Genomic DNA, 24,918 nt, shown 5'->3' on the forward strand with positions numbered 1-24,918 from the left:
GTAAAAAGGGGACTATTTAGGGGTGGAAGGACTGTTTAGATAGTATGGACAGATGAACGAATACTGTGGTAATCTCCTGGGGTTTGGTTTGGTTTGTTTTTTTCTTTTCTTTGCAGATTCAGGATTCAGGAGCTGGTTGGGAAATAAGCACCATTCTCCAAAAAAGAACAAGGTAATTTGATATCATAGGCATCACACCATTATAACACACACACTTAGGAACTGTAAGAATAAATAAAAAAAAATAGTGCCTGTTTGTATGTATCTACACACACACATACCTCTATACATACACACTTAAAAATAATTCCTGATAGATTTAATATACGAAATGAACTTCAGACAGGAAGACACCACTTGTTTCTTCCAACATCATCTAACCACTAGTTCGCCTCCATCTCACGGAAGTGATTCTGCATCACATGGCATGACTAGCACCCTGGAACCACACACACAGGGATCACATTTTCTCCCTGCCTGGATCTCTCAGAGGGTCCTCCATGTGATTAAGGCTGAAGTGCTGGCACAGCAGTAAAGGACAGTGTAGGCAGTAGCCAAAAACAATGCCTCTGACTGCCTAGCTCAAGAATGATGGGAAGCAATCTACAGGCAGCATGGCAGTCAGGAATCAGCTCTGGTACAGCGTTTGGTAAGGTGTTCACAGTTCCTCACGGCTTAGGGACAGCTAACCTACAAGTGCTACCACACCTTGTAAAGAAGCACTGCATTTAATTGTTGGCACATCTCCTTGCATCTGCCCAGCTTTTGATTCTGTTAAGACAGAATACACCTTGATTCCAGCGGAACGTTAAGGATTTAATTCTCATGTGAATTACAGCAATGGGCAATAGCTAGTTAAAGCTCAACTGTGGTTCTCATCCTACCAGACAGCCTGTTCAAGCAAAAAGAAAAACCAAATAACAACAACAAAGAGAAAGGAAAAAAAAAAAAAACACACACACACACCTCAGTGGCAAAAGAGTTCAAAATTTGCTTCTTGATGAGGAGTGATTTCTCTATAACTATTAGGTTGTAATTCAATTGGCTAGGCTCTGTCATACACAAAAATGTCTAGAGAGAGGCTCCAAGGTCACAGATCTTGGCTATTTACCAGACAGAGCTACTCAGCACAAAACTTCACTGAAAAGGCGCATCACTTTTTGACTCTGATGCCCCCTGCAGAGCAGAGCTCAGAGAGCAGGTCAAGGCATGTAAGAGAATTAAATCTTCCAATACATGCCCAGGCTTTTTAGACAGCATGGCAAGAACACCTTCCCAGGGCACTAGCAGCATTAATTTTTATACAGCAACAGTTACAGCAACTCCCCCATAGTTTGCACTAGCAGCCCTCTCAATGTAGAGTACCCCCTCCAGTCTTGTCCCTGATGAACAACGATAAACAATATTAATTGCTATTCTCTAAATTACTTCTCCAGAAGGTGATTTCAGTTTGGAAGAAATCAATGAGTCTTACTGTGTTGCTGATGCCCAGTGCTCACTAGAGTCCATCTGACATTATCCCCATGCAGTGTAGCTTTTCTAAGAAGCCTGAAAGCTGAAGCTATTGGAAGAGAACTGAGATACGAAGATAGCTAGAGGTGATGGTGAAGTCATACCAAGCTGCTGCCTCAACAAGACTGTGTAAGCTTGATCCTGCAGAAGCCCTCTAGTTTTTATATATGGATTATCGTGATTTACAGCTCATTATTTCAGCTGAGTTTGGTTGAAAAACACCACATTTTAACTCATGTTTCCTGAAGATAAGTAAAGGATGGGAAAAGTGTGTTTCTGGTGTCAGGCTGGGCTCCTACCTGGTATTATGTAAATTCCTGTTTAACAGCAAGGCAGATTTTGTGACCCAAGTTTAAAGGAGTTCTGGGGGATAATACCTCATTTCTTTTTTTCTGAATCATGTAGTATGTTAATCCACCAACAACATATTTTCCTGTCATTGTTACCTCTTACTCACCTCAGTGCTATTTCCAGAGTTGTATCTGGGTACTATCCTTGCAATTTTACTACTTCACTCCCTCTCCTTGCACTGAGGCACGATTAAGGGTTTTGTCACTTTACTTTCAGCTTCCATCTCTGCCTTTATTTTTAGTAATGACAAATACAATACTGCATTTGCAGCAGCATCATACAGGCGTCTTCTTCATAAACACAAAGCTTCAGAGTACGCAGCTGAGACCTGCAATGGCAATTTCTCCCCTGCTGCCTCGTGTTAAAATCACAGCCATCATTCCCCTACAGATCTCTTCCAGAATTACTACATAAGTCCCTCTTCTGCCCAGTAACTTTAAAATTATTCTGCAGTCCAGCCCCAACCTATTAGTTTATTTTTATCCAAGTGAAGTTCATTTCACTGCGGTGCAGTATGGGGTAATGTTTTCCTCTTTCAACTGTTATTACCCCTGTATTTCAATAATGAGCTTGTTCTCATCTAGCTTATTAATGAAAAACATTAAATGAAACAAGACCCAGCCATTTTAGTAGTGAAAAAATAGCCCTGCCCAGAACTCGATGTCACCATGTTAGTGCTGTCTTCATCTGAAAGCCTTTCAAACCAACTGGATACAAGCTCTGCTACCAAGATGTACAGATACAGAACACAACAGTAAAAAGGTTTTAACCTATGGGTGTTTTTTTTCCCCTAAAGCCATCAATCAGTTCCACCCTCAAAACATACTTCAGACTTACTCTGAAGTCAACACAAATTCACTGTTGAGATGCACGTGGCAACAAAAACAGCCCTACTGGCAAACATGATTTTTGGCCCTCACGAGTTCCATATACTGATTTAAACTTGGCAGCTATAAAGACATCTTCCCTCAATATTTTTCACTTTAAATATTCTAGCTTGGCACTCATGGAATATATGAATACTGCAAAATAACTCAGTCTCTGTGCCAAATCTTCAGAATAGAGCCTCGTCCTGCTAGGAGCACACATAAACCCTATTTCTGTATGGTTTAACACTCATTTTACTTTAATTTCTCTACAGCAAGTGTTGTTGCTTTATTTATTTATTTTTGCAAGAAAGGTCTGTGCTGCAACAGTATACAGGAAGTTCTTTCCAAATAGAGATCCTGAGGGTAAAAATTAAAGGATAGGGATATCACAACAATATGTATTTTCAGAACATACTTAAAATGACAGAAATAAATCAGTCTTTTCAGAGCCCATATATGATCTCAGCATCTGCTGAAGTGGCTGGTATATCCTTTTTGTTTAGCAGTAAAGTATCATTTCGGTTATAGCAAGTTTTACTTATTTTCCTAATAACAGTATAATGCCTGTGCCCCCTCTTTCTGAGGGTGTTTTCCTTTGCTTTTGCTCAAGTCTTAGAAGCAAAATCAGTCAGCAAACCACTCCTGGGTTGCACTCCAGATGCTTTCTGAAACAATGCTTTGAAAAGATGGAGATGAATCTGGCAGCGTTCACCTTCTAATCTGTGTGGAAGCCCCTGGGTTTAGGAGCAGACTGGGACTCGGCATTCTCAGAAATTCAGTTTCTTTACCATGCTTCAGTGAAAGAGCATGACGATACCCTAGGCTGATACAACAAATTTAGCAAGAGAACACAGCAGCAGTCTACCTTCTCTCTTATAATCTCTTTCTCTTTGTGAATCTGTGAGAGATGGTAACAGGTATTTACAGTTGTCTTACACAACCACATACGCAGCATCAGTGAGATGGACGAGGAGAGTGCAAACAACCTCCCTGGGTTATTCCGTCTTCTGCAGTGCCCGAGAAGTCACACAGATGCATCTCTGCTGACTGAGGGGTAACAAAAACATTATTTTGAAATAACCTAAATTGCTGGTACTCATCCCTCCAGCCCACAGTATATTTATTTCCCTTTCAACTTACTATATTGTATTCTGTCTCTTGCACGGTTTTGGATGAACAGGTGAAACTACTTGTGCCTCCAAGCTTTCAGACAGTGCAAGAGGAGGCTTCTGAGTGCTCCCACTCCTCAGCAATAGCATATACCAAAGACTATAGTGATGCGCAATTTCCTCAACTATTTCCATTTCAGAAAACAAACCCCACACTCAGAAACTTTGCATGAGGGACTGAAGACTGTGGATAAAACAAACCAGTTATGATTCACCTGGGGAGAAGGAAAGAAGTGCTGCTGGATGGCCCTGTGAAACACTCATCAAAACAGGTAGTGTGGGTGCATCACTCCCATGGACAGTAGGCAAAACCATTGCTGACTGGCCAGCTCCTTCTCTCCAGACCTTGCAAACCTGCTATTTTGCTGACGTTACTGTAATGCTTGCTTTGGTTTTCAAATGCTCTTTCTGACAGCTGTTCTTCTCCCCTTTCATCCCAAAACTTAAATATTTAAACTACTTAGTTTCAAATTATCCCACACCAAGTGCTATCACACAACAATCCCATCAAGATCAGAGATCAAACAGAGATCAAAGCAAAAGCATTGATTTTCTGGAAGAAGGTGCTCAAAAGAAAAAATAAATAGCCTTGTGTTTCAGGGCTTCAGAAAACAGACCAATACTGCTATCATGAAACAACCATATGCTGCCTCAGATACACCATGGACATTTTAAAGCCCTTTCTTGGAAAATATTTTCTGTTTCTATGTGTATCTCAATCCCTTTGTACTCACTGCATTTGGACTGGAGACAAAACCAGAAGTTATAACCTCAACCTGTCCCAAGAGTTCTCTGGACTTAGGTATACGAATACCTGAAAAGCTACGTGAAGGCTTTGAAAATAAGCTAACTTGTTTTGAAATACTGCTGCCTAAGTGTTAACATGTTATTATAAGTAAACATTAAAGCATTTGAAAGCCTCATATTTTCTTACAGTAAAACAGAGCAAGTCTGTGAAAGGCCAACTGGCTTCATTCACCATTATGATGTAGACCAAATCCAAAGTATACTTAGTGATATTTCAGGAACACTTGTTTCAAACAAGGATTACATTACCTGTGACTTCCTTCTCTTCTGTACATTCCTTGACCCACTACAACAACAAACCAAAGGCCTGATCTAGCACCATTAGTCATTGCACGGCATCTGCCAGTTGACTTTAACAATGCAGTAGGTAAGATTCCAAATCCTGCTTTTCTGTTCTAGTTTTTCCTTAATTTATATTTAGGTCATAATGAAAGACAACGAATTTCTGGATAAGGCTAAGTTATAAAGCTTTTGAAATTCTCCAGCACTTTGAAGACAGATTATTTTTCCTTTCATGCAGCTATTTAATAATGGTTCAGTTGGAGACTGGAAGCAACATAAGCTGGTACTCACCCCTCTGACAAATAAGTTGCATTGGGTATTTTAACAGGGTCATATTTAAGTCCATCACCTAATCAGCATTGCTTTCTTAAGCTGCTTAGAACAATTTATTCATCAGGAGCTAACCAAAAGAGACTCTGTTCCCTACCACATAGCTAAATACACCATGCGAGGTAAAAATACAGAGTAATTGCTCTGATTTAGTGGCATTTTGTACAGTTCTGAACTTATGACACATGGTACATGGTAGTGGGAAACCAGGCCCAGCAGAAGCGAGTTCAAAATTTGTCCTAGCAGCTGGTAAATTCTATTATCCAACCAAACATCCAAAACCAAACCAAACAAACTTACCTATGAAATGAGTTGAACTCCAGCAAAAAGCTTACTTTAATATCTGTTTCCCTCCCTCCAGACAGCCCTTCCTGGTTTACTCATACATTGTTGGAAGCTTTGAAAATGCATTAATTTGCTTCCTAGATTAACACAGTGTTCACAATTTATTATTCAAGTTTGAGAGACATGAATGCTAGACTCCCCCCATTTATTTTTAAAGGATTTCTGTGTTAGAAAAATATGCTTCCATGCTTCCACTTACTTTACATATCCTCTAACAAAGTATCTTCGGTTCATACTGCACACTTAATAAAATGATAGATGAAAGAAAGCTCAATGCAAACAGTTTGCATTTACCTTCTGTGCTTCTGTGTTCCAAGAACAGATACTTTTGTAGACAACAGTAATTTTGAAAGGAAAGGGCATTATCTCCCACTTGACTCAGAAGTTGCTTTCAATGCACTAAGTTTGTTTGTTTATCAGCACTTCTGAGTGCTATTCAAAATATGAAAGCACTTATTATTAAAAGCTTAAAATGACAACAAAACACCACCACCACCTCTCTCTCTGATAAAATTCAAGCTATTTCACTCCGACAAAGGTGTTTTGAAGATTAAGAAACCTTATCTCTTGGCACATCTGGGGAAGCAATGCCAAAGAAAGATAAAATCCAGTTCTGAACATTGCAGCGGTGGCCTATTGTTGCCTGAAGACCTGAGAAGCAAGCTGGACTGGACATATGCCACCACAAATGTTAGCCCCTCTAGGGTAAGCGGCACAATGCATGAGATTCAGAAAGATGCTTTCCTCCTCCAAAGCTGGGGAATGTTCACTTATGTGAATTGTAAGCAGCCAGAAGCTGCTGAGCATTGGTGGAACAAAGAAGACAACTTCCAGACTTCCCCCTCCAAGTCTGCACCAGTCAGAGATTCACGGGCTCCAGGAGACCACAAACAAGACCTCCATCACTGTCACACAGCCACGCTCAGCTGTGGAGGAACTCAGGTTGCAGCTGCTGCTCCCAGCACACCTTCTGTCGCTATTTCCAGCGTCTATTTACTGTCAAAAACCTAAGCAGTTGCAGAGGCAAGGAACCAAACTTCTCTCCATCCCCTCTTGTCTCAGTTAAGCTCTCCCATCACTGATCCACAGTGTCATAAAGCCTTGTGTCCTCTCCTCATGGTCTTGCAAACCCCGCATTCTCCAACGGGCAAGGGGAATAGGGAAAGACTTTGACTGAACCTTACTCACAGTCTAAGCGACATGGCAATCCCTTGAAAGCCACCTGGAAAAAAAAAATCCATCAAGGATTATACAACATAATAATCTGGATGCCACCTTTTGCTCCAAGAAATGCACAGGCCAGAAGAGTAATGGGCACAGGCCACAGAAGATGGCAAAGTCAGTTCCCTAAGCCAACCACATGTTTGATCTCATTCGGCAGAGCAGTTCTTAGCCTTGTCTTACACACAGCCACATAACCCCAGCTCAGTTTAATCCTCATTAAGTCTATTTGTCTGTATACCAATAGGGCACTCCTGCAACACTTTGGAAGTCCCTTTCCAAAGCCAGAGATCATTCCTGGTTCTGTAAAGGATGCAGCCTTAAAGCAAACTAGTAATTCCATGGTGTAGACAGTACACTTCCCAACAGCCAGGAACTTAAATCATAGGTCAAACCAGACAAGTCGTTTAGTGACTTGTTCCAGTCAGCGCAAAGCAGGGGGACCCAACAGGACCAAATGCAGAATGGGCCAAAAGCAAATCACGTCTCCTCATTACCACTACCACACCGTCCTGAGCTCTCAGACAACTCGGTGTCTGTTTTTATCAGTTCATACTCATGCTGTTTCCATCCAGAAGAGGCTGCATCACTAACAGCCACTTCATTAAAAGTGACCTTAGAAGAATACCCAGCGTTCTCCATATTATACACTGCGATTGCCAAAGTGTTTCCTGCTTCTTACACACTAGAAACAACAGTATTCAACTGCACATGCACTGTTCGTGTCCTTCACAGTGTCCCTTGGCTTGTTTCCCCTGTAAGACAGCTACATCCAAAAAGTACTGAGGCTGGCTTGATTTCTACTTATTTATTGTCAACTTATAAAATATGTTTTTCAAAACACTCACTAGCCACATGTCCTAAATAACACTTAGCTGACAGCACGAGTCCAACTCCCTCTTGCAGCAAAAGCCTGTGCTACTAGATAAGCTCTGAAGCATGGGCTGGAAGGTCAAAATACATGCACTTCTTCCCAGCACAGACAGGACTCATCTGAGACAACCTCTCCTACTGGAAAGGGTAAAGGCTGTCAATTTTGTATCATAAGTAGGGTAAGCCAGAACTCCAATCGAGCTATGTTTTGCACATTAAAGTTAATCAAAACTAAGCATCTCCATGGCACTGTGAAAGCCTCCATTTCAGCTCTAGAGACGATACGGCAAATCGGAGAAAAAGTTGTAGTACTACAAAGAAAAAAAACAAACAAACAAAAAAAACACCATACCTGAAAACACTGCCTGAAGTGGAAAATTCCAGATTTGTATTCACATACTTAAATGGCCTAAATAATCCTGAATTTAAGTGCACAGTCATTTGACCAAAAAATACGCTGCTGACTCCTGCATTGTACTCGGAGACCCGTTACACACAGGCAGTGAGCAAAGCCACCTCCAGTGCACATCTGTGGATAGGAGGTTCTGGGGATCCAATGATGCAACCCCCAAACACGCTGTTAAGTGCAGCTGGATACAGAGATGAATGCACACCACATCTGCTATTTAATGTCCAAGTCAGATCTTTGCCTCCAGGAGAATTTTCAGTCAGCACCCTCCTCCCTCTTTTTGTGGATAACAGGAATTTCTAATTATGAATAGCCTCATCCAGCCCCAGCTCACCCAAGTGCACTGACTAACGATTCACAAATAGAAAAAAAATTTACTTTCTCCTATAAAACTGTTTAGGGGTGAGTGAATTGTTCCACATCCCATGGAGCATAACACCAGTAGTCTTTCTGAGATTAATAGCCCTAGTCTATACTGGAAAAGACAGCAGAGATTTTTGACAGCTTTTGTAAGATCACACAGCACCTTCACAGATAATAAAAGCTAAAACTTCTCCATACCTTCTCTACTTTTTAATGGCAGACACCAGAGTGAAACATCAGAAGACAATTCCAGTTGTTCTCTGGTTAGCACATCTTCTGAACATATCATTTGAAGGATACTAAGATGGCGAAGGGCCTAGAGGGGAAGATGTATGAGGAGCAGCTGAGGTCACTTGGCCTGTTGAGCCTGGAAAAGAGGAGGCTGAGGGGAGACCTCATCGCAGCCTACAGCTTCCTCACAAGGGGGAGTGTGGGGACAAGTGCCAATCTATTCTCTTTAGTCACCAGTGATAGGACCCGAGGGAATGGTGTCAAGCTGCAACACTGGAGGTTTAGGCTAGACATCAGGAAGAGGTTCTTCACTGAGAGGATTTTTGCACACTGGAACAGGCTGCCCACAGGGACGTAGTCACTGCACCAAGCCTGTTGGAGTTTAAGAAGCGTTTGGACTGTGCACTTAGTCACATGGTCTAAACTTCTGGGTAGACCTGTGTGGTACCAGGAGCTGGACTCGATGATCCTTATGGGTCCCTTCCAACTCAGGATATTCTATGATTCGGCTTTGGTATGACCATGCACACACATTTGCAATTCACTTTTGAGGAATATACAGTTTTACCAGACATATTTCGTAAACGCAAACTGAAACATTTTGAGGCAGTAAACCAACAGCCTGATTGCATAACGCTCTACACTACTCACGTATTAAATACTCTCACTTCAGTCCCAGTTTAGCAATCTGTCATGGTTTTGGCTGGGATAGGGTTAATTTGCTTCACAGAGGCTTGCATGATGCTATGTTTTGGATTTAGGATGAAAACACTGGTGATAACACATCAGCGTGTTAGTTATTGCCAAACAGTGCTTGCGTAGAGCCTAGGGCATTTCAGCTCCTCTTGTTGCCCTGCCAGCGAGGGGCTGGGGGTGTACCAGGAGCTGGGAGGGGACAGGGCCAGGACAGCTGGCCCAGGCTCACCAAAGGGATGTCCCACACCGCGTGGTGCTGTGCTCAGTAATAAAAGCTGGGGTAATGAAGGAGGAAAGGGGGACATTCGGAGTGATGGTGTTTGTCTGCCCAAGAAACCATTACAGGCAATGAGCCCTGCTGTCCTGGGAGGGGCCAAGCACCTCCTGCCGATGGGAAGCAGTGAGTGGATTCCTTGGTTTCCTCTGCTTTGCCTGGTAAGATGTCCTTGTTTCGACCCGTGAGTTATTTTACCTCTTCAATTCTCTCCCTCATCACACCCACGTAGAGTTGAGTGAGCGGCCCTGTGGTACTGAGCTGCCTGTCAGGTTAAGCCACAACATAACCTTTTGTAGTTAAAAAAGCAAACTGCATGGCTGCCAAACTATAAATACTTGCCAAATGTTTAATAAGATTTAAAGGGGGAAAAAATGAAGAAAAAAACAAACAAAACAAAAAACACTAATACATTGTGGATGATAGCACCACAACAAAGAAAAGCAGAAAGTACACTACTCATCTCACTGTGCTTCATTTTGTTAAAAAAGCAGCTGTAGAAGTTATTTAAAGGTTAGGTTAGCTCAATGCCCTTTATCCTGGCTCTTTCGAATCACTAGCAAAATTTATAATCCAGTAAACTTCCTGAATAGGTTTTCACCTTTGTAGCAGTAGTTCACCATTCATCCCCAATCACCTGAGACATCCCAAGTGTCACAGAGGGGAGCCAAGTCTGGAACCATTGCTAAGAGCGTCTGTTGTTTCCTTCCCTCTCTTTCTCTTATTGCAGGTATTCTGGAATACTTTGTTTCATAGTTGAAACACTAAGATGAAGCATTTAAGCACTGGGTATGCAAGCTAAACAGATGAAATAATAGATGAAGAAAAGATCAAACATTATTTAATAGGAACAGGGACATTTTAAAAGGTGGCAAAGCTTCTGAAAAACATTCCAGTGATTTGTTTTAGATCATGGTGGAAACCATGACACAGTTTTACTCTAGACAGGAAAAAACAGAATCTGTACTTCCAAAAGAAGAAAACAGAATATATTACATTTCACCCCAAGAGAAACACCTTTTAAGTTGATATGACATCTTGGTACGCTAGGAACACTACAAAAAGATCCTTTCAGAACACTTGGGCTTGAGCTGATGAAAGACCAAGTACCCTCAGCTCCCACTGGAACTGGCAGCGCTCAGCACCTTTCAGCATGGTATCTACCAGGCATTCATCTCCTAGGGAAAAAAGATCCTCAGCTTTGCTTCATGCCTTTTGGATGGACGACAATTTAGGGAGGGGCTACTATTGTTATAAACTGCAATTCTGTACTTTTACTGTCAGAAGTAGAAAAAAAACAACGCATAACACTATTTCAGAGCTCCAGATTACCCAGCCATTTTTAGCACAAACTATCTCTTTGCTACCTACCTATACTGAATAAAGAAACCAAACCCTTACTACAACGGCGTGAAATATGACCTCTGTTGGTCTAGCTGTGCAAACATAAGCAGCACCACTACAGTTTTCCATCATAAGCATATATACATGAAAATAAGCACACAAACTATTCATCACTGAGATCCCCCTAGAGAAAACCACTAGTGATTCCAATTTCTGGCAGGCTACTTGAAAAGGGAAAATAATGCATTTGTTTACATTGATTTATCCCTACCCCAGCATTTCAGTACTTCCATACAGTTATCAGTTGATAATATACAGCTGTTCGAAATAATGGAAGAAGATTAAACCAATATATGCTACCGTAGGTCAAATGAAAATACATTCAAAGTTGCAAAAGTTTAAATTAAAAACCAAACTTTCAGATTTTGAATTCCAAACTATATTATTTGCAGTGTCCCATAGACTGTAGAGACTGCACAAGCAGATACGCTCACAAACTAAGCACCTATAATTTATACCTACTTTGAAGGAACAAGATCATAAAACCACAGAATAACCTGAGTTGGAAGGGACCCTGAAGGATCACCGAGTCCCACTCCTGGCTCCATATAGGACCACCAAAAAAATCAGACCATTTGTGTGAGAGCTTTGTCTAAATGCTTCTTGAACTCTGACAGGCTCAATGCTGTGACCCCTGCCCTGGGGAGCCTGTCCCAGGGCCCGACCACCCTCTGGGTGCAGAACCTTTCCCTAACACCCAGCCTGACCCTCCCCTGTCCCAGCTCCATGCCGTTCCTTCGGGTCCTGTCGCTGTCCCCAGAGAGCAGAGCTCAGCGCCTGCCCCTCCGCTCCCCTCGTGAGGGAGCTGCAGGCCGCCATGAGGCCTCCCCTCAGCCTGCTCTGCTCTGGGCTGAACAAACCCAGGGACCTCAGCTGCTCCTCATACATCTTCACCTCTAGACCCTTCACCATCTCTGTAGCCCTTCTTTGGACACTCTCTAACAGTTTTATGTCATGTGACACCTAAACCTGCACACAGTACTAGAGGTGAGGCTGCACCAGCACAGAGCAGAGCAGGACAATCCCTTCCCTTGACGGGCTAGCAATGCCGTGCTTGATGCACCCCAGGGTATGGTTGGCCCTTTTGGCTGCCAGGGCACACTGCTGGATCACGTTCAACCTGCTATCAACCAAAAACAGATCCCTTTCTGTGGGGCTGCTCTTCAGCCTCTCATCCCTCACTCTGTACACATAGCCAGGTTTGCCACATCCCAGGTGCAGAATCTGGCACTTCTCTTGTTAAACTTCACATTGTTGGTGATTGCCCAGCCCTCTCATTTGTCAAGATCTCTCTGCAAGGCCTCTGCACCCTCGAGGGAGTCAACAGCTCCTCCCAATTTTGTATCATCTGCAAACTTACTCAGTATACCTTCAAATCCTGCATCCAAGTCAGTCATTAAAACATTGAAGAGAACTGGACCCAAAATGGAGCCCTGTGGAACCCCACTGGTGACTGTCCACCGGCCTGATGTAACCCCATTTACTAGAACCTTGTGAGCCCAACCCATCAGCCAATCATTTACCCATCATGTTATGCATTTGTCTAGCTGTATGCTGGAAATTTGGTCCAGAAGGATTCTGTACAGTACTGAAAGCTTTGTTGAATAGCTATGTATGGGTACAGACCTTACTCTCCCTGTTCTGATCTTTGAAGAGAATGCTGTTTAACAGTTCTGCTATTTGCTAAAATTTTAGTTAGATATTGATTATAGAAATATTAGAAATAGATATTGATCTTCAATAAATACTTTTTGGATTTAGTAATGTAGTTAATCTCTATCTGCAGAGCAGTTCCAGAGATTGCAGTTTTCCTTTTAAATACAATAAGCCCACTGTAAGGGCTAAACCCTCTACTTAAAGTTGTGTTTTCATTACTTGGTCTGCTTCGCACCTACATTTTTAATTATTTGCATGTTTGAGCATGTCTGAGCATATGCAAGGCAGTATCATTTCATATGAAAGATACAGAGCAAGTTGTAATGCAGTAAGAACTGCAGAAACTTACCAAATATAAAACATTTGCAAAGTTAAAAATTGTTAGAAGTGCAGTTCCAATACACAGACAGAAGAGGAAGGACGTTTTCAGCCAAGAGATGAAACGGAACAGAAATTCAGTGAGGTGGAAAGAAAGGAATAATTCCAGATGGCAATGCAGCCTTTTCCTCTGCTGCACCTGCCAACATAGTGGGATGCTAGGACGGTCAGAGAAGAAGCCAGCTCTGCGGGAACTAAGGCAGAGGAGACTGCTTTATTAAATAAGAAACTCCTGCTGGGAAACCGAGAAAAAGAGGTTTCAAATTATTTCTTGTATTAGATGGGCAGGTAACTTAAGGGCCTGAACTGCCCATTTTCTATGGCAGTAAGAGGAACCATACAGCCTCATTCTCTGCATACTAGAAACACATCTTGGCAGGGGGGATTAATGGTGAATTCTACAAGAAACTGTGTCACAGAAATATTTCTGAAAAGACTGGTAATAACCTATTAGCATGTGCAAGGCCAGTGAGAGGTTTTCATCATACAGTAAATGATGAAAAAAAGCTCATTACCAGGAAAATAACTACCAAAGGAAAAGAAAAAAAGTCAGGAATGTCAGTTACGATGATCTTCATTTTCAGACCAGAAAATAAAGTGTGAAGTACTTATTTCAGATAGAAGAACACAGAAATAGAACAGAGGGTGCACTGGAAAGAGTTCTTCTAGGCTTTCATGTCTAGGCCAAAAGCTAAGTGAGCAACTTGCATTATAAGCTTATTTATAAGGTTACCTGCATTATTAGTTCCCAATTCTAAGCAGAAGTAATTTTGTACAGACCCTGGAAAGCAAAGAAGAGGTACTCTGTTGACCACTAGTGGACAGATAAGGATGAAACAGGTCCCAGACACTTCCCAAATACATCACTCCTGACTCTAAGGTAATCCAATTTATTGACTGTTCAGGCTCAAAATTAAAGAGCTTCCTAGTAACACTTAAAAAGTGAAAATGTTGCGTATGTATGTAACCAACATGTAAGTATTTTTAGCCCTTTTAAAGATGAAAGAAGTTCCCCATGGGGCTGAAAATGAGAATTGTCTGCCCAAGAAGTAATCACTCAAACATCTGCAAGATATTACAATGAAAGACAGGAATTTAAAGTATCATTAGGAAAAGAGCTTCTATATTACTTAAGCAGTGCTGTCATTCACAAATGGCTAAAATATTGCAGTTACAACATACATGCTTTTCCCAGGTCTCCTGGCACTACCTCCCATACCTTAATACACTTACTAAAAATCTTCGACACTGACAGACATCGTCCCTTCTTATAACGTGATTCTTTGTGAGGTCTCACTTTTTCTTTTCAAAGCATGATGATGGTGGGAGAGTAGGGAATACAAATTCCAAGTCTCTGAGCCTCTTTCTAAATTTGGGTAGCATAAAAAAATTCCACCTGCCAAAAGCTTCTTTTCATTTAAAATGAGCCAACTTTAGCTCTGCTGTGTCTAGTAATTGCTTTCTGGCCGATGAACAAAGAACTTTATAGGTCAAAATAGAAAAAAAAATCCCATCTGAGAAACAAAAGATGCTCTTCAGATCCTGTGCATTCCACCTAAGGAACTAACATTGAGCAAATGCTGCTGCCAAGCTGGTATCACTGTGAAAATAATTTTCACTGAGAATTGCATTGCTCACAGTGAATCCTGAGGCAACAAGAGCACACACTGAGGCCAAAGGTTTCATCTACTCAAAGAAAGCACAAAACGCATAAGAAACAAATGCTTGAAGAGTCCCAGCTCTCAAAATGAGACACTCAAGAGGTATTTAGGATCTTAAATTCATTCAGAAGATTTTATCTGCGCTACATGAACAATAGACACATCCCCAGCACACATCAGCATTGCTCATAAAGCTGATCTTAGGCAAGCACCAATTTTGGTGGAAGGAATAACTACTTGGGAAGGAAAACACTTTCTTCCATTGTAAATTATTCTTAAAGACTTTCTCAGAAGCTTGGAATATCAGCACTAGGGGAAAAGGTATTAGACATGATTTGTATAAAAACCTCAGACTCGTAAAACTACATGCATATTTCCAGACTGTCAATAAGATAAAGTTAATTGATCAGAAAGTGGGTCAATTCATAAGGAAATGCTGCCTACTGACGTCTATTTTACTGCATTGCACATAGCTCATGTCCTCAACCTGGATTAAGAAGCGAGCATTACTACAGCAGAACAGACTCTATACTTTGCCTTCTATCCTCAATTTGGGGGCCTAAAGATTTCAGTTCTATAAACCTACATTATCTACAGAAAGCTATTTCTTACCCTGGTCAAATAGACACAAGCATTCAGCAATGCTATACCTTAATGACAACCATAAAACACCCCCGCAGCCAACCAAGCAGCAACCCACAATCCTCCACCTTTTCCTTAACCACACTGTTATGTCTTCAGCCAGGCAGATCTTTTAACATACGAGGGAGTTTACAAGCACTAGGAGACACACACCTAAGGCTGAATATATCCCTTCATTGTTCTAATTGTCATAGCAATAGAAGATTAAATACGCATGGTATTATTTCCTGGTAGCTAAGAGATTTTGCTGTTTCTACATAGTGCATACCATTAGTTGTTACTGGTATCCTTCATTTGAGAAAAATCTGCCCTTTGCAGTACAAGAGAGCACAGATACAGCCAGCAGAACCAAAGGAAACACCATGGTATACGGAACTATCCTCATATTTGGAATAAATCCAAATGGAAAAGTTTGACAGATAAAGCTGACACAAAGCTAGTGTTAGGGACCTCTGCATACTCTACTGGATTCCTGATCTCACAAAAAATTCTTGGCCTGAGTTGCAGAGAGTGAAACAAGTGAATGGGTTTACTGGGATACTGACAAAATCTAACACTACAGAAGCTTAAGTGTTGATAAACAGTATATATTTGTGCCTGCATAAGCTTAACTGACCATTAAAAAAAAAAAAACAAAAAACACACACAAAAAAAAAACAGATTATGTGTGATCTATCATGTTTTTAAACATAATATGAGCACTACCTTCAACAGAATTGTTCAAATACTATCATGAGAGAGTGCTACATTTTTGATGTTTCTCTTCTGCAACAGCTGAAGTATTGCACGCTTGCTAGTACAAACACAGTGCATCACCTCAGTTCCAGGTACTCCTTCTAAAGAGTAAGAAATGTACCAATGACTTTTAATAAAACAACATTTTTCCCTAATATACTGGGACATCACCCGTATTGGATCAATTTGGAATCCATACATCCATTTGGAAAATTCATTGTAATATTTTCAAGCCAATACTTGGTTTTCTTGACGTTAGCATTGGACTGTTACTCAGGCTCCTGAACTGAATTCTATCTGGCTGGATTAAGTCCAAAGTCAGTATTCCTTCTGCTGCAAGTAAAACTTATATCCTACTCAAAAAACCAAGAACAACAACAACAAAAAATTACTGTTTCCTTCTTTGGGTATGGAAAAGAAAATAAAAATAAATGCACAGAAAATGCTATTTACAAGATATAGTAATAATTCTATGACTGCATTAAGACAGTAATTGGAAATTTGGAAAAATTGGATTCCAAAAATAGTTAAAAATTCATGTTAAAACTATAAACCTGGCATAATAGGTTTCTGCTTCTGCACACTCCTTACATTACCTGCTTGGGTAGCAGTACTTATGTTAATAGCTATAACACACATATAGCATTAATGTTCGGCTGAGGTCATATGGGAAGAAACCTGCAAACAAACATTATTAATGTTTAAAATATTATTTGTTCTTGACGGATTAAATCAATGCCAGGTTTGTCTTTGCACTAACATTTCCGTGCTGCGTATGTTGAACGTGACAATAAATCTACTTTCAGAAGATACTACTACTTCAACTGCACTGATACCCACAGAGCCTGTGTGGCATGCTCTGATATGGACAGATTTTCGAGCTGTACTTCCCCACTCCCCAGACAGCTCTTTTTTCCAAAGATGGCATTTTAAAAGCAAAATAGACAAACAAATGAGGTTTATGTCAATTTCTGTCAACAGAAGGGCAAACTTCAAAGGTCTTCACCATATGCCACAGAAGTAATAGAAGTTTTGAAGCTTATTTCGCAAAAGACAAGATTGCACACATCACTGTTACAAGAAGAAAACCCTTCTGTCAATATGAGGGGTCACTGTCTGCACTTAAAGGCTGCAGAACCTGCCCGCTGCTTAATGGTGTACTGGCATTAACTGGCACTTACAGTCTGCAGGAGGTTATTTTTTAAGAAACAATTCAGACATGTTAATAAAATGTCTGAAAGGCTGTATTATTTACTGCCTAAGCTGCATCAAAGCTCTGAGATAGGTCTACTGTGAAAACCTGCCCTGTATTTTACAATAAGGCTATGAAAAAGTAACTGCAAGCGCTTGGTGAGAGATGCCCAGGTAAAGCCTCATCCAAGGAAACCAGTTAATGTTGATGTACTTCTTAAGCAATTTCACACAAGTAAGCTTGATTGTGATCTGAAAACCAAGAAAAAGACTAAAACAATATATTTAACTTGTAAAGATCCAATGAATGCAAACCAACTCACCCCTCATCACAGACAGTGTTCTGTAAGAATAATCTACAGCCTATGGGTTGTGGAAGAGTTATTAACACCAAAGGGTTTTTATAGCTCCAGCAGGGCTTGACATACATCAAGTTACGGTAACAGATGCTGGTTTCGTGTGCTGAGGAGGGGCAGGTTTTTACACCATACGTTCAACCAACAGCAATAAATAAAAAAATAAAATATCGTAGCAAGTAAAAATGCTAGCCATAGCTTGCATAAACTGTAAGAGACTACCAGATGCATGAAGTGTTTTAAAACAGCACACCTGCATTTGAACAGAGCAATTACTGAGGACACACTCTAGGAAAAATGCTGCTACAATTCTACGGACTTAAAATATTAAGACCCTCTTTGACCATTGTTAGAAAACGCAAGCAGCTGCTACACAAAACTTGGAAGAAGTGGACATTTCTCCTAGGGGGGATTATGAGACACCTCAGCACCCCTGAAGCCCTGCTCCTGAGGGGATCGTGGAGGGGACGGGGTGGTGGAGAAGAGGTTTGGCAGGTGAGGTGCCCCTCACAAGGGCCGCCCCAGCCCTGTAGCGCTCTGGACTGCGACGCCTGCTCTGCCTGAGTGCAGCCGCGGCTTTCATCTTCCTGAGGAAAAGGATGCGAAAGTCCAGGAGGGAGAGAGGGAAAGAGAGACACAGAGTTCACAGCCGGCACGCCGCGGTGCCGCTGGAACTGCAGCCGGGATGGAGCCCGGGCAGCAATACCACACGCTTTTTTTTTTTTTTTTAATTTTTTCTCCTGATGTTTTCGGCTCTGGCCCGGCTCCGAGACCCCGGCCCCGAGACCCCGGCCCCGACCCCGCGATACCCCGGGCGAGGGGCCAGCCGCCGCCAGAGCACCGCGTCCCTCGGGGGGGCGTCGGCGTCGCCCCCCGCGGGCAGACCCCCGCCGCCATTTCCCCAGCGCCCCGGGGGCGGCGAGGGGCAGGGGACCCGCGGGGCGGCCCTTACCTGGGATGGCCAGGTTGGTGAGCGGCGTGCCGTGGATGCTGTCGGGCAGGGCTGCCATCCAGTCGGCGAAACGCAGCTCGTTCTTGCCTTGCGACGAAGCCATGCCGCTGCCGTGCCCCTGCCGCTCTCCCACCGCCAGCCGCTCGCTCGCTTGCTTCAGCACAGCCCGGCCCGGCCCGGCCCGGCTCCGCCCGCCCGGCACCGCCCCGCTCCTCGCCGCCTCTCCCCCGCGGGGCCGCCGCCCTCTCACACCCCGCCGGGCTCCGCTCGGCTCCCGGTGCTGCCGCCCCCCGGGTGGCTGCCGGGATCCGCCATTTCCCCTCAGGGCCCCCCCCAGCGCTGGCGCTCGGCCTGTTTCTGGAAGGGTGCTCGGGGGGGTCGGCTGCCTCCTCTTCCTCAGGGTGACCCGTGGGGTCTGTAACAGCCCCCTGAGCTCGGCAGGAGGTGGGTTAAATAAATGCCCTCTGCGCTGGGACAAGTGGCCCCCGAAGGGGTCTCTCAGCCCATGACTGCCTCAGGTTGCCCTGCTCGTTATACAAACTCTGTGCAGTGTGTTGCATTAAGAAACATCACTCCTTACATGAACGCTCTTCCAAGATCTGATTTTTTAAGGGTCTGTGATTTTATAGCGGCCTTTGAAGATGGTGTAAAGTAGTATCATACACTCTCATTCCCAACCAAACTTTATTTCAAGAGGCAGCTTCTTAAATGTTGGCATTAGCAAAGCAATTTTATTTCTGCCTTTGGATCAATGAATTAGTGAAGCTGATAAAGCTCAGTGACCATCTTGAGCTGTTACAACAATCCTGATCTTTTGACCTCAACGTGACTGCTTATGTTTTATTAAAGTAGCTAGTAGGTGATATGTATGTGGAGTTCTGGAGATGTTCACCTGGTGGATCTGCCATAAACAATGCCTGAAGAGATCCACAAGCAATGCTCGCTTTGCCCTGAAGTCCTAGGAGAGCCAGCTCTGGTCCTGTAGTTTGTGTTCTTCCCAACATTTTCAATAGCGGCTGGCTTTGGAAGTAAGCATGGAAGGAGCAATTATTAATAACCATTATTTCTTTTTCAGTACAAGCTTGAAAAACAAAACAAACAAACAAAAAAACCTCTTGCTTCAGACACAATACAAAAGAAGGATTTCTTGTAAAATGACTGAATATTTCTGAGGTATTCAAAAAAAGGAAAATTGCTGACTCACTTATTGCAATAGAAACAGCTCTTAAGGTGGGATCTGTGTGCAGAAATGTGAACAGATGGCTGACCTTGTGCGAGACGTTGGATCTCAATTGGTAGTACATGAAAAAAGGGACGGAGTAAACAGTCATGGTGACAGGTTTAATTTTTGCAGTGTTAGCTCCCTGCATATTAGTATGCTAATCTGCCCCTTCCAAAATCACCGGTATTAGTAAACACGGGGAAAAAAGAAAAAAAAATGTCCAGATTTTGAATATGAAGACATAAAACCCACTAATGACATGGAAAAGGAAGATGCTGCTTTACTTCATCTTCAAAAGATGGTAAGAAATAATAGTCAAAAATTATAAATTTCCAAAGAGCATTCAAATGAGGAGTAATGAATATTTTTATTAACATGATTGGATCAAATCAGTTTAAGTGGCAACGTTATTAGTGGATTGCACTGGTTACCTGGAAAACTGCTGCTGAATTTTTATCCACTCCACTATGTGTTCTATCTTTTCTGACACAAAACTGATGTATATTGCTTTTTGAAAGGTTAAACATGTTATTAATAACTACTGTTGATCTCTTTCAGTCTCTAAAGCTTTGGGTCTACCTCAGAGCAAAATAAAGCAAATACATGAAAGTCCTGTCATTTTTTGATGTATTATTTTTTATAATAATGCTAGAACTATCTGATATCATTCCAGGTCTCTCAGGAATGCTTTCTACTTTACTGGAGAACTATAAGCGTCCCTTTTTGCAATGGCTAGAAATTTGTGGGCCTTTGCTTCCACAGGTAATTGGAGCTTTTGCATCTGCTTTTTTTTCTTTCAGTATGCAAAGCAGGATTTCTCAAAGGTCTGGATTTTCAAACCATGGATACTCTGCTTTCTAAAAACCAGTCCCCCCTAGTATGTCTCACACTAACCATGTTGAAGAGGTTTGCCTCTGTTTCTAATGTACTGTAACTGCTAAGATAGCAGACTTGAAATCTGTCACTGATTCCCTATGAACTTCTGAGAAAGCACACATAAGTAATTTAGAGGGAAGTGGTGCAGGAGAGGAAGCTCCAATGGGACAGAAGGTAGGAAATATTTCTCTAGCAAGTCGAAGAAACACGTGGAATTTTTGACTTAAAACAAAAAGGTAGCATTCTGTTGAGCATTTCAGTGATCTGTAAGTTCAGCATAACAAACCATCCGTGTTTGGGAAGAGCTTAGTAAAAAACAGAGCAAATGCCTCTCTTGGTTGAAGAGCAGTTTACTTTGGTTTGGCCTAAACCTATTTTACGGATTTTAACTGATTTAGAATCACAGAATCATTAAGGTTGGAAAGGACCTCCAAGATCATCTGGTCCAACCATCCCCCTACCACCAATATCACTCACTAAACCACGTCCCTAAGCACCACGTCCAACCTTTTCTTAAACACCCCCAGGGACGGTGACTCCACCACCTCCCTGGGCAACCCGTTCCAAGGCCTGACTACACTTTCTGAGAAGAAATGACCTCTAATTTCTAACCTGAACCTGAGGCCATTCTCTCTAGTCCTATCACTAGTTATCTGCAAGAAGAGGCCGACCCCCAGCTCCCCACAGCTTCCTTTCAGGCAGCTGTAGAGAGCAATGAGGTCTCCCCTGAGCCTCCTCTTCCCCAGACTAAACAACCCCAGTTCCTCAGCCGCTCCTCACAAGACTTGTGTTCCAGGCCCTTCACCAGCTTCGTAGCCCTTCTCTGGACATGGTCCAGGGCCTTGATGTCCTTCTTGTACTGAGGGACCCAAACTGAACACAGCACTCAAGGTATGGCCTCACCAGAGCAGAGTTCAGGGGGACGATCACCTCCCTGGTCCTGCTGGCTGCACTATTCCTGATACAAGCCAGGATGCCGCTGGCCTTCTTGGCCATGTGGGCACACTGCCAGCTCATGTTCAGGTGGGCATCGACCAACACCCCCAGAGCCTTTTCCTCTGCACAGCTTTCCATCCATTCTGTCCCAAGCCTGTAGCACTGCATGGGGTTGTTGTGGCCAAAGTGCAGGACCCGGCACTTAGCCATGCTGAACCTCATCCCACTGGCCTCTGCCCATCGACCCAACCTGTCCAGGTCCCTCTGCAGGGCCTCCCTACCCTCTGGCAAGTCGACACTTCCCCCCAGCTTGGTGTCCTCTGCAAACTTACTGAGGGTGCACTCAATTCCCTCATCCAAGTCATCCATAAAGATATTAAAGAGGATGGGCCCCAACGCTGACCCTTGGGGAACACCACTGGTGACCGGTTGCCAGCTGGATTTCACTCCGTTCACCACCACTCTCTGGGCCCAGCCACCCAGCCAGTTTTTAACCCAGCTAAGAGTGTACCTGTCCAAAACATTGGCTGACAGCTTCTCCAGGAGAATACATGGGAGAGACCATGTCAAAGGCCTTGCTGAAATCTAGGTAGACTACACCAACAGCCTCTCCCTCATCCACCAGGCAGGTCACCCAGTCATAGAAGATGAGGTTGGTGAGGCAGGACTTGCCTTTCATGAACCCATGCTGACTGGGCCTGATCCCCTGATTGTCCCACACATGCTGTGTCACTGTACTCAGGATGACCTGTTCCATCACCTTCTCTGGCACTGAGGTCAAGCTGACATGCCTGCAGTTCCCTGAATCCTCCTTATAACCCTTCTTGTAAATGGGTGTCACGTTAGCAAGTCTCCAGTCGTCTGGGACCTCTCCAGTTGACCATGACTGCTGATAGATGATGGAAAGCAGCCCAGCCATAACATCCACCAGCTCCCTCAACACCCTTGGCTTGATTGCATCTGGCTCCATGGGCTTATGGCAGTCCAGGTGAAGCAGCAGCTCTCTAACTGTTTCCACCTGAACTGTGAGGGGTTTATTCTGCTCCTTGTCCCAGACTTCCAGGTCGGGGGAGGCTGAGTACCCCGAGGATAACTGGTCTGACTATTAAAGACAGATATAAAGAAGGCATTGGGAATCTCAGTCTTTTCCTTATCCTCAGTAGTCATGTTCCCCACTGCGTCCAGTAAAGGATGAAGATCCTCCTTGGCCCTCCTCTTACTGTTAATATATTTGTAAAAAGAATTTTTGTTATCTTAAAATATTTTTTGTTATCTTAAAGAAAATTTAAACTGTGGCAGCAAGTAAAACAAAGTCAGAGCTTCCATACAATCTTTTGTTCCGATTTAAAAAGATTTTTTTTTTAATTACATCTTTGGTCAAATTACCGAATACTTACACAGAGCAAGTCTGAAGTGTTAAAGAAAGTGAATTCCAGGAGTTAAATACTTTAAAAGTTTAAGAGGGACCAGATACAATGAAAATGAAAGGCAATGCACAGATAGTGAAAAATACCATCTTCACGCTGTTATTCACAACTTTGTTGAGCTCACTGAAGATGCCATGAAGAGAAGGAGAATTGAAATCGTACTATTTGGTCATGGCATATTGTGTTCTCTCCAGTCTGCAACTATAACTGCATTGGTGAGCAGTGACACCTCTGCTTCTCTGGAACAGGAAAACACAGTGATTTAGCCAGTAGGAATGTTACTTCAGCACTCAAAATTAATTTCATTGTTAAAAAAAAAGGTTTTCCATTGTTTTCATTCTCTTAAAAATTAGCATTTTAATGGTAAACATTCATTGTTAAACTCTGTCATTTTAACAGTCAGATGCTTTGTCTTTTCATGTGTCCTTGGCATCCATTTTAATCATGTGAATAGCAAAAGAGTAGTAACAGGATCTTTTCCTCTAAATAGCATAAAGTACATTCTACTCTGAAAGGTAAAAGAAAAAAATGGCTTAGCGAGACATTGTCTCTCTGTAGTTTTCCTGTTATATGTTATTTATTTAGAGGCTACTATAAATCTGTTGTTAATTAATTCAAAATGAGGCTCTGCACAGAAGAACTGATATTCTTTAGATATTTGAAGTTTTTCGGTGGACCCTGCTTCTGAGGTTTGGTCTCTTCCTCCTCCTTTGCTCATTTCTATGAATAGAAGTTTTTCAGAACACATCCTGGCCACAACCCCACATTAGCAGCTCTCGTGTCTTTAAATTATGCTATCGGTCACAACTGGGCAGCAAAATCCTTCCAGTTGTTTGCAGCTGAATTTCTAGTTATCTTCTTGTTACCTCCACAAGCACTGAAACCATGCTATTCTCAACATTGTTAGTCCTCATGGCTAACAGGAATAAAAAGACATTTTTATCCCTAAAACAAGCAAAACCCTAAAGAATCAGAGGTTGGTTGAAGGACATAATTTTTAAAATGACCATATAGATTAATACAAGAAGTGACAAGTATTTTTGTCATTTCAGACTTCGTCTGGATTCTTCAACAATCTCATATTGCCTTCATTAAGCAATCTTTATTTGGCAGTACTCATCCTGGCAAAACAGCTTACAAAATTTATGAGTAAACAGAAAATAAAACCTTATAAAATTAGGGTAAATAGTCTATTTTTCATTTTATAGGAAAGAATATTTGTGTTTCTGTCTTTTTTTCAAGAAAAAAAAAAAAAGGTATTTTACTGTGCACTCTGATTTTTCTCTGCTAAGAAAAACTAAACATCCTTGCTGGTACTGGTGTTGAATCTGAGGAGAAGTCATTGTATTTGTACTAGGCAGCTGATGAAAAGGATTCTATGTTATTCCCATTTGTCATAGTGAACTACAGGCACTGTGAACGAAGTGGGTGAAGATCCAACGTGCATTTATAGTAGCATAATTTACAACCAAAGTAGAAACTTCACTATAATATGCAGGGGACCCAAGAAAATATGCATGTCTTAATGAAAAAACAAACAAACAAACAAAAAAAAAAAACACAAGTCCAAAATGTATACTCCATCTACTGTTAACCCAGAATAAAATAATTAACATGTATGGAAAGACAGTTTGTTATAATTAACCAAACTCTCAAAAGTTGTGATAAAGAGGCTGAAAGGTGAATTATACACGTGTCCAGCATGCAGGTGGAAATCAATTTCACCATAGCTACCCCTCTACGAACATTA

General features: G+C 42.2%; 1 protein-coding gene across 2 annotated transcripts in view; it reads right to left on the reverse strand.

Annotated features, from left to right (window-relative positions):
• The window catches only part of PLCXD3 (phosphatidylinositol specific phospholipase C X domain containing 3), a 90,883-nt gene extending 71,987 nt beyond the window's left edge, over window positions 1-18,896 (reverse strand). For both annotated transcript variants that reach the window (XM_040540085.1, XM_040540084.1), the window contains exon 1: window positions 18,708-18,896. In XM_040540085.1, coding sequence (XP_040396019.1) covers window positions 18,708-18,810 — 103 coding nt within the window. In that variant the 5' untranslated portion in view covers window positions 18,811-18,896. The remainder of the gene's footprint in view (window positions 1-18,707) is intronic.
• Between the last annotated feature and the right edge of the window lie 6,022 nt (window positions 18,897-24,918).

This window comes from Cygnus olor, chromosome Z, assembly GCF_009769625.2.
Source record: "Cygnus olor isolate bCygOlo1 chromosome Z, bCygOlo1.pri.v2, whole genome shotgun sequence".
Lineage (NCBI taxonomy): Eukaryota > Metazoa > Chordata > Aves > Anseriformes > Anatidae > Cygnus > Cygnus olor.